General features: G+C 40.1%; 1 protein-coding gene across 1 annotated transcript; it reads right to left on the bottom strand.

The window, feature by feature from the left end:
* Positions 1-489: 489 nt before the first annotated feature.
* Positions 490-2,984, bottom strand: LOC112812723 (centromere protein V-like protein 3). Its single transcript, XM_073901794.1, has one exon. It carries the CDS (start codon positions 2,960-2,962, stop codon positions 2,177-2,179), a length of 786 nt encoding a protein of 261 aa, XP_073757895.1. The 5' UTR covers positions 2,963-2,984; the 3' UTR covers positions 490-2,176.
* Positions 2,985-10,731: the final 7,747 nt, after the last annotated feature.

Here is a 10,731-nt window from a genome sequence, read left to right as displayed (position 1 = left end):
TTATGTAGTTTTTAAATGATATTTTTTGTGCAACAGAAAAAAAAAAAAACTAATGCAGAAGGGGAAAAAAACACTGACACCACACAACCCGTGCCCAAACTCCCAAAGACTCCCTTAAACCCCTCTGTCCTTTCCCCAGCATTCCTCATTGGTTCTGAGCTGCTTATTGCTTCTCTTTCTCTCCAAATCTCCATCCTCAGATATCTGGGAGATCATTCCCTTTCCCAACAGCTTGTCCATCCTCAGGTTCTAGCACTGTCTCCCATCCCTTTTCACCACACAACTGTCTCCTACCTGCATTCTCACACGTGGAAAGCAGCCTAGGACCCATAACTAGTATGCAGGTTAACAATGCTCTCTGAAACTCTTGAATGTGAGTTTTTAACAAAATGAATTCATGAATGATTTGCACATGGCACAGAGAAGAAACATCAATATTCACTTTGAAAGAAAAGTCACTCAGAAACAGAGAAATTATACATACACACATTTATTGGTACAGAAACACTGACGTGGTAGAAGCATGAAGTCTTGAGCCATCTTCTTTTATTTCTCTCTGGATCCCATCCATGCAATGGACCATGGAATGTCATAGAGGTGTAACTCTAGGTGTAATTTGGTCTTTTCTGACCACCAGGATGACTGAATCTCGTAGGGGCATATGTGCATGTTCATGTTCTCTCCCTCTCTCTCTGCCTTTTCTACCTCAACCCAACCTCTAGATGGTAAAGGGATAGGCCAAGCTATTCCAAATAATAAAGGAGGAAGCTTGAGGAGTAGAGGGTCATGTTAGGGAAACCAAGTCATAAATTTCCTTCCTCTAGGATGGGGTGGGGGGGATGATGGAAAATGAGAGGTAAGGATTGAAGGATGATAGCGTCTCTGTGTGATGGCTGTCGTGTTATTTGCAATACATGGAAACACATACCTATTTAGTTCATTTTTAAGTTATTGATAGATATGTCGTTAATTCAATGTATACTGTATGCACATCTAATGAAATATATGTACAGAAGAGAGACAGACAGCAAGAAAAAGAGATGGAAAGAGTTCCAGGCCCTTTTATCCAAGGGAGAGAACACTGAGAGTCTTTATTCATACTTTTCTCCTTCAAAATATTACCATTATAGTGAAAAGCTGGGAAAAAAGGCAACTATCCATGAGAAGAGGTTGGTTAAATAGGTTATGGAAGATCCACATTTTTTAATTCTACGAAGCTATTAAATGATGGTCTTTATACATATCATTTGATTGGAAAAGACACCTATTGTTTGATAAAAATCTCAGGTATCAAGAAATTACATATAAATTGATGCTGATTTATAATGTACAACATAGAAATGCATAGTTTTCTAGTTACTAAGTATTTATTTCTGGAACACTTTTTATCTGAATACTTAACACATGTTCAAGATAGGAATTTCAAAACATCAAAGAAGGCATACATACAGTGCACAGACATCTTTCTCATTCTTCTGTCCCCCCATCATCCTACCCACAGGCAGTTTCTAAAACAAAACCAAGCAAAATGGCAGCATTTGAAAACGTAAGTGCAATGAGGTATGTCACACTAATGAGCCTTAAACATATTATACAAAAACACATTAAATAAGCAATGTGGCTGAAACCAATGCATATCTCTAAGTAGCGAAAACGTGAGTGCTTAACCTAACACACACACATGCACACAGATAATCAATAGGAAGCGTCCTAATAAGTGTTCACAGAAGTGTTTGGATATAGTGAGTGGTCCTACATACCAGGTGCGGCCGTTAAAAACAATCTTGTTCACAATAGCACCATAACGGTACAGTACGTATGAATGATCTGAAAATGACCTATGAGAACTCTGTGAAGAATAAAGAATACAAGGGAGTGTTACACAAGGCGACTTGAAAAAGTAGAGACGCTACTTATTGGATTGGAAGATTCGGGCTGTGGACAGACAAATGTGTGCTCAGTTTTTTAATCATAAGCAAGTCCAAGTCCGTCACAAAACACTGAAAGGGAAGGGGTGGGGGGCTGGAGAGACATCACGGGTTCACCAGTCCAGAAACCGACCTCTTTCATACAGCAATCCTCGAGGGGAGGGGTGGGGGTGGAGGGGGGAACCGGGCATGTTTCAGGCGTGTTTCGGCCCCAGTCACCGCTCCTCTTCGGGAGGAGAGGCAGGGGCTCACTCGGGGGACGCGTGCTGGATGGCCTTGGGCTCCTTCACGGCCTCCTCCCCCCAGTCGCCCCCGTCGACCTCCTCGATGACCACACTGCGCACCGTGCCGGCGTCCAGGCAGTGCGGGGCGACGCCATACACGCCGGGGTCAGAGACAGAGGCGTGGAAACTCTGCACCCCGCACCTGCTGCAGAAGCTGTGCAGCGCCGGGTGCGCGTGGGATCGATAGGTGACGATGCTCTCGGCGCCCAGCAGGAGAGTGAAGCGCGAGGCCGGCACCAGGAAGTGTCGGTGCTGCTTCTTCCTGCACAGCCTGCAGCTGCAATCCACCACGCGCAGGTCTGCGGGGGCCCAGACGGCGAAGCGGACCGCGCCGCAGTGGCAGCCTCCCGTGTGATACACCAGGCCTGGGTACTCGAAGGTGTCCAGCAGGAACTTGGCGGCGCCCTCGCAGCTGAGGCCCCGCCGCTTCCTGAACGTCTCCCAGCGCTCCCGCTGCGCGCCCAGGTCCATCTCGCCGGGGGACACAGCGGGCGCCGGCGGCTTCGGGGATCGCAGCGGCCCTTTGGAGCCTGCCTCCCGGGCCCGCCGCCACCAGCGCTTCCGCCGCAACCTTGCGGGATCCCGCCTGGCCGCCGCCGGCTTCCTTCCCGCCGCGTGGCTCCCCACGCGGACTTGGAAAGGGGGGCGCCGCGCGCCCATCACCGCGACGGCTGTGCAAGCGGCGGCGGGATCCCCGGGCCGCTTCCGCCCCCGCGGCTGGGTGCCGGCGCCGTTCCTCACTCTGCCCATGGCGCCTGCCGCCTTCCAAGCGCGTGCCCACCGCCGCTGGTTTCCTAGTAAGTTGCTGAGCAACCTCATTGCGTCAGCCTGATTGGCCACTTGTTGAATGTGATGTAGAGACCCTTTCTTTGACCCTATCAAAATAGCTTTTACTGGCTTGAAATTCTCGCTAAGCCTATCAGCTGACCCTTCTCCTAAATACTATTTTCTATTGTTCATTCAAATTAGAAGCCCACCCTTAGAATATTGAAACACTGAGAATGCGGCAGACCTTTTATCTAGCTTGCATGCAGCAGCAGACAAAACAGTTTAAAATAAGCACTGTTCGTCTAGTGTAGAAGAGACAAACTGAAACATACACAAAATGTGTAGTGTGTAATTGTACTATAGTCGGGGCTAATAAAAATGATGGCCCACGATACTATGTTACAACACACCAGTGGACCCAAAGAGAGAAACTGGGTGTTAACTTCAATACAGGACAAGAAGTTTACTTGTGTAAATTTGTCTTCAAAGCATAAGAGGTAAAAGAAGAAACAATGCATTAATTTGTCCATCTATACCGAGAAAAATTAACAGCTATGAGAATCATAAATATGAAGCTGAAACTTTGGAAATTGATGTGATCATTGGGCATGGCCAGAGGAGAGACACCACAAAATGAGCATGGATCCTCCTTCTGGCAGTATAATCAGTACCTGGGAAAACAGTGAGGAATCTTCCAAAATGTGCTTTCTGAATTAAGTAGTGACATCTACACACACTGGGTGCAAGCAGAGATCCACACACAGATTTAATAATTCTTAATATTTTGTCATATATATCCATGCGTATGTGTGTATACTTTTTGAAAAATATTTTTAAGTAAGATACATCAATGCCACTTAATCTCTCAATATTTCAGCACTCATGTCCTAGGAATAGAGACTGTGACAATAAATAAAGGAAAATCTCACTAAAGTGGACTGGGGATGCTAGAAGGGGAGGCTGGTAGGGAAACTTCCTGAAGAATTGTCAATTACAGACCCCTGTCAGAAGAATCTCAACAGGAAAGAATGATCAATTATAGGCCTGTCTTAACAGGGAAAGATGTATATTGCATCTCCTACAAGAAATCCACTACCCCTGCAACTCAGCCAATGAGAAATGTTCATCACCCTGAACTCTTTCTTTTCTCCAATGGACTTTTGTTCAAAACAACATCTCCCAAATGCCTCCTTCTTTCCCGTAAAATAACATTCCTCTCCTTTGTTGGACTTGCCTGTGGTTTTGCCATAGCTTGCTTGTCCTGGATTGCAATTCTCTGCTATTTCCACATAAACCCATTTTTGCTGGTAAAATTACTGGCAGCTTTATTTTTAAGGCTAACAAGACCTAATTTCTTGTATAGCCACAGTATCATTATCACATCTACAAATCAATATAATTTTCCAATTTCATCTAACTCCCAGTATATATTTAAATTTCCTAAATTGTTTCCTAAATGTGTTTTATAAAAAGATTTTCCCCCTCAACATGATCTAATGAAAATTCACACATTAACTTTGGTTAATTCTTTTTAGATCTTGCCTCCCAGAGATCTGGAGGCAAGGGAAACAAAATCAAAAATGAACTATTGGGACTTCATCAAGTAAAAAGCTTCTGCACAGTGCAGGAAATGATTAACAAAAATTAAAGTCAGCCTTCAGAATGAGAGAAGATATTTGCAAATGACATATCCCATAAAGGTTTAGTATCCAAAATATATAAGGAACTTATCAAACTCAACACCCAAAAAACAAGTAATCCAGTAAAGAAATGGGCAGAAGATGGGGCACCTGGGTGGCTCAGTCCGTTAAGCATCCTACTCTTGATTTTGGCTGAGGTCATGATCTCAGGATCTTGGGATCGAGCCCTGCAGGGTGTCGGCTTGTTTCCCTCCCCCCTCTGCCCCTCCACCTGCTCATGCTCTGTCTATCTCTATCTCTCAAAGAAATAAATAAATCTTTTAAAAAAGGAAATGGATAGAAGATATGAATAGACATTTTCCCAAAGAAGATGTACAGATGGCTAAGAGACACATGAAAGATGCTCAACATCACTCATCATCAGGAAAATACAAACCAAAACCATGATGAGATACCACCTCACACCTGTCAGAATGGCTAAAATTAACAACACAGGAAACAACAGATGTTGGCAAGGATGTGGAGAAAGGGGAACTGTTGGTGGGAATGCAAGCTGGTGCAGCCATTCTGGAAAAGAGTGTGGAGATTCCTCCAAAAGTTAAAAACAGAACTACCCTATGACCCAGCAATTGCACTACTAGGTATTTACCCAAAGGATACAAAAATACCCATTTGAAGGGATACATGCACCCACAATATTTATAGCAGCATTATCAACAATAGACAAATTATGGAAAGAGCCCAAATGTCCAACAACTGATGAACGGATAAAGAAGATATGGTATATATATACAACGGAATATTACTCAACCATAAAAAAGAATGAAATCTTACCATTTGCAACAATGTGGAGGGAGCTAGAGAGTATTATGCTAAGCAAAATAAGTCAGTCGGAGAAAGACAAATACCATATGATTTCACTCATATGTGGAATTTAAGAAACAAAGCAGATGAACATAGGGGGAAGAGAAAGAAAGGCAAACCAGAAAACAGACTCTTAACTATAGAAAACAACCAGAAGGCTACTAGGGTGGAGGTGGGGTTTAAATGGATGATGGGTATTAAGGAGGGCACTTGTGATGAGCACTGGGTATTGTATGTAAGTGATGAATCATTAAATTCTACTCCTGAAACTAATATTACACTGTATGTTAACTAACGGGGACTTAAATAAAAACTTGAAGTTAAAAAAAATAATAATCAACCAGGCCAGTCAATTGCTGATTTTGCCTGATTCTTTCCTTGTAGTGTCCTTTAGATTGATCTACCCAATATTTGCCCTCTACAGCTAAAAATAAAATCTAAAGGCTTAATTAGATTCAAGTTACACATTTTTGGCAAGTATGTTGTTTTGGCAGATGTTGTATACTTCATATCACATCACATCAGAGGTTCATGATGTCAAGTTATTCCATTAGTAATGATACTAAATGCTCTATCTTCATTAAGATGATCATTGCCAGATTTCTCCTTTGTGGAGGTAGAGTTTTCCTTTTGCAATAAGCAAGTAATCTGAGGGGTGTTATTTTGACACTGTGTGAATATCTTGTTCCTTTCCAACTTTTGCCTAATGGTTTAAGAATCCATTGATAACCTTTGATTGAACCAATTATTTCAATTGTTTGATTACAAAATGGTAATTTTTAAAAAAGATTTTATTTATTTATTTGAGTCGGGGGGAGAGTAGCAGAGGGAGGGGGAGAAGCAGGCTCCCCGCTGAGCAGGGAGCCTGACATGGGGTCCAATCCCAGGACCCTGAGACCATGACCAGAGCCAAAGGCAGACACTTAACCAACTGAACCATCCAGGTGCCCCAAAATGGTGATTTTTCTCATTTTAATTTTCCTTCTACTTTTATTAGCTGACTTTCACCCATAAACATGACCTTTCTCTGATCAAGTGTGGATGGACTACTGTTTCTCCCTTAAAGGCAGGGTATATATTTAATTCTTTACCTTTAATTATCAGTTTGCAGAGTAAAGAGTAAGAGTAATAGTAATCTTGAATTCAATAATTTATAGTGAACTAATTTTTTCAAGTACAAAGTATTCCAACTTTGGCCCACAGGAGCCTTTTCAAACTGGATCCTGTGTCCTTTTGCATATCTCCATTATTCTTTGACAACTTCCTTGTTTTCTGGAACAACCAGATGTCCCAAGCTCTCCTTAGATTTTTACACTCCCAGTGGTGGAATCACACATTTCTACAAGGAGCTCTGGTTCCTTTTAGTGGAGCATGGTATTTAGAACAATGCCTAGGCATATCATGACAGATTTATTATTGAATTTTTATTGAGATAAATGTAGATATGCATACAGATGTAATATATAATATGGAAAAATCCTTTGTGCCCTTTACCCAGTTTCCCCCAATGGTAGTATTTTGCAAAACTGTAGTATGACAGCTAGATATTTTTATTGATAAAATTCACCAATCTTATTCAAATTTCCCAAGTTTTATGTGTACTCATCTGTGTGTGTATTTAGTTCTGTAGTGTAAGCTCTGACAGTTGGCTTTTCTTTTGTAATGCAAATGCCTTGACTTAAGGCTTGATTGCCAAGGCATCTACTTCACAGGGGCATCCACTTCAAATACAGTACCATCTAAGTCTAGATAAAGAGCCAGGCTGTTCCCACACCACCCCCAGACTCCTTTGTTTTAAAAGTCATTTGGACCTCTTGTTTTTTCTCTTCCCACACTTTATTTTTTTTAAAGATTTTATTTATTTATTTGAGAGAGCGAGAACGAGAGAGAGAGAGAGAGCACATGAGAGGGGGGAGGGTCAGAGGGAGAAGCAGACTCCCTGCTGAGCAGGGAGCCCGATGTGGGACTCGATCCCGGGACTCCAGGATCATGACCTGAGCCGAAGGCAGTCGCCTAACCAACTGAGCCACCCAGGCGCCCTCTCTTCTCACACTTTAAATTCCTGCTATTTTGTTTAAAATTCATCAATAATGAGTTAGCCTTTGAAACCCAAGGCCCCCACCTACACCCCAATAAAAACTGAATCCTAGGCCCTTCCTTACTCTCCCCTGCCTCCCCATGACCTTGCTGTGACACTCCAGGTGTCCTATGTAATTTCCACAATGTGTAAGTAACAAACCTTTATTTTCACAGTTTCCTGATGGTTGTTCCTTGCAATCATGATAAGAACCACAAGGGCCAGTCCAGCCACAACAAAACAAGTTCTATGCAACTAGATCACATATATAAATTCATGTCCCATCATTGCAGCCACTAACCACTGGTACCACAAATCTGTTCAACATTTCTAATATGCTGTCATTTCCAAAACTTTATATAAATGAAATCAAACAGTATGTAGCTGTTTAAGATGGGCTTTTATTCACTCAACATAATACTCTGTATCATCAAATTTGTTTGGTGTATCAATAGTTAATTTTTTTTTATTCCTGAGTAGTATTTCATGATGTGCATATAGTACAGTTTGTTTAAACATTTAGCTATTGAAGGACATCTAGAATGTTTCTAATTTTTAGCTGTGACAAGTAATTCTACTATGGACATTTGTGTACAGGTGTCTGTGTGACCATAAGTTTTTATTTATGATAAAGAGTGCATTTGCTGGGGCATATAGTAATTGCATATTTAGTTTTATAAGAAACTGCTAAACTATTTTCCAGAGTGGCTGTGCCATCTTACATTCTCACCTGCAACTCAGAGTGATCCAATGTCTCCATATCCTCCCCAGCATACAATGTTGTCACTTCTGTGGTTTTAATTTGAGTTTCCCTCATGGTTAATGATATTGGATATCTTTTCATGTGCTTATATGCAATATGTCTCTATATCCTCATGTCTTTGCCCATTTCCTAATTGGGTTTTTGTTGGGTTTTTTTTGTTTTGTATTTTTACTGTTGAGTTTTGAGAACAATTATATACTCTTGATGGTAGTTCCTTGTTGGAGATTTGGTTTGCGAATATTTTTCTCTAGTCTGCACTTACTTTCTGTCCTCTTTACAATGGGTTTTGCAGAGGAAAAGCTTTAATTTTATGACATCCAATTTATCAATTTCTTCTTTATTGATCATGCTTTTATTGTTAGGCCTAAGAACTCTTTGGCCCTAACCCCCAAAGATTTTCTTGTGTTTTTTCCCCTTAAGGTTTTAAAGTTTTATATTTAAGTCTGTGATTTACTTTGAGTTAATTTTCATATAAGGCGTTAGGTTTAGATCAAGATATTTTTGCCTATGGATGTCCAATTACTTCAGTGCTATTTGTTGAAAAGGGCATCCTTCCTCCACTGAATTGTTCTTGTACGACTGTACAAAACAAGATGAACATATTTGTGTGGTTCTATTTCTGGGCTCTCTATTCTGCTCCACTGATCTATGTGTCTATACCTGCACTAATTCCACACAGTCTTAAGTAGTGTAGCTATATAGTAAGACTTCATATCACATAAAATCATTCCTGACACTTTATTCCTTTTCAAGATTATTTAAGCTATTCCAGGGACTGTGACTTTCCATATAAATTTTAGAATAAGCTTGTCTATGTCTACAAAAATCCTGCTGGAATTGCATTAAACCTATAGATGAATTTGGAGAAAATTGACGTCTTTACTATGTTGAATCTTTGTATCTCTGAATATAGTTTGCTTCTCCATTTATTTAATTCTTTGATTATTTTCATCAGCATACATATGTATGTATATGTATACGTACAAATACTGTATATGTTTTAAGTGCATACCTAAGTATCTTAGTCTGCTTGGGCTTTCATAACAAACTACCATAGACTGTGTGGCTTAAAGAGTGGAAATTTATTTTCTCACAGTTCTGAAGCTTAGAAATCTGAGATCAGAGTGCCAGCATGGTTGGGTTCTAGTAAGAGCTCTCTTCAAGTGCTCACATGGCATTTCCTCAGTGCATGCATGAGGAGAGAGAGAGAGATCTTCCTCTTCTTTTAAGGCCACCAATCCTGTTGAATTAGGACTCTACCTTTATGACATCATTTAACCTTAATTACTTCCTAAAAGCCTTATCTCCAGATAAAATCACATTGGGGGTTAGGGCTTCAACATATGAATTTTGGGAGGGGGTGGTTTGCACAACTGAATCCATAGCATTAAGTAATACATTTTCTTTAAAGTAATTGAAAATTGGGGCACCTGGGAGGCTCTGTCAGTTAAGTGTCAGACTCTTGATTTCAGCTCAGGTCTTGATCTCAGGGTCGTAAGTTCAAGCCCTGCATTGGGCTCCATGCTGGGTGAGGATCCTACTTTTAAAAAATTAAAAATAAATAAATAAAGTAATTCTAAATGTAATTGCATTTTTAAGTTGGTTTCCACTTATTCATTGATAGTATATAGAAATGGGATATATTTTAATGTGTTGCTCTTTTAACCTGTGACATGGCTGAACTCACACTAAATACTAGGATTTTTCTTTTGCATTAAATACTAAGACTTTTTGGTAGATTCCTTGGAATTTTATGTACAGACAATCATGTCATACGCAAATAGAGGCAGTCTTATTTTTCCATCTAATTTTTTATTTTTTTTCTTTATCTTGCTTTATTGCCCTGGTTAGAATTTCAGTATTATGTTGAGTAAAATTGGTAAGGACATAAATCCTTGCCCCCTTCCCAATCCTAGGGGAAAAGTCTTTCATTATTAAGTATTACGTTGGAAAAGTTTTTGATAGATGCTCTTTACCAATTTCAGGTAATGCTATTACTTGCTGAAAGTCTTTTTTTGTTTGTTTTGAAGTTTTACATTTTAAAAAAATATATTTGACATATAACATTATGTAAATTTTAGGTGTTCAACATGTTGACTTGATACATTTATATATTATAATATGATTGCCATTGTAGCAATAGTAAGCACCTCTATCATGTCCATCATTGTCATTTCTTTTTTCATGGTGGGAATAATTTAGATCTAGTCTCTTAGCAGGTTTGATGACTATAATATAATATTGTTGTCTACATTCACTATACTTCGCTTTTGATCTCCAGGACTTATTTAGATACTAGTTGTATGTTTGTACCCTTAAACAACATCTCTCTATTCTTCCACACCAAGCCCCTGGTTACCACCATATTATTCTCTTTTTTATAAGTTTGGCCCTTTTAGAGTCCACA

The sequence above is a fragment of the Callorhinus ursinus genome, unplaced genomic scaffold (genome assembly GCF_003265705.2).
Source record: "Callorhinus ursinus isolate GAN/ISIS: 27379988/994484 unplaced genomic scaffold, GSC_fseal_2.0 scaffold16, whole genome shotgun sequence".
Lineage (NCBI taxonomy): Eukaryota > Metazoa > Chordata > Mammalia > Carnivora > Otariidae > Callorhinus > Callorhinus ursinus.
Note: the sequence above shows the minus strand (reverse complement) of the source record. Positions and strands in the feature narration are given on the sequence as shown.

Bases quoted from the DNA above. Each gene is read 5' to 3' on its own strand.
- LOC112812723 (XM_073901794.1), bottom strand. From the start codon at position 2,962: ATGGGCAGAGTGAGGAACGGCGCCGGCACCCAGCCGCGGGGGCGGAAG.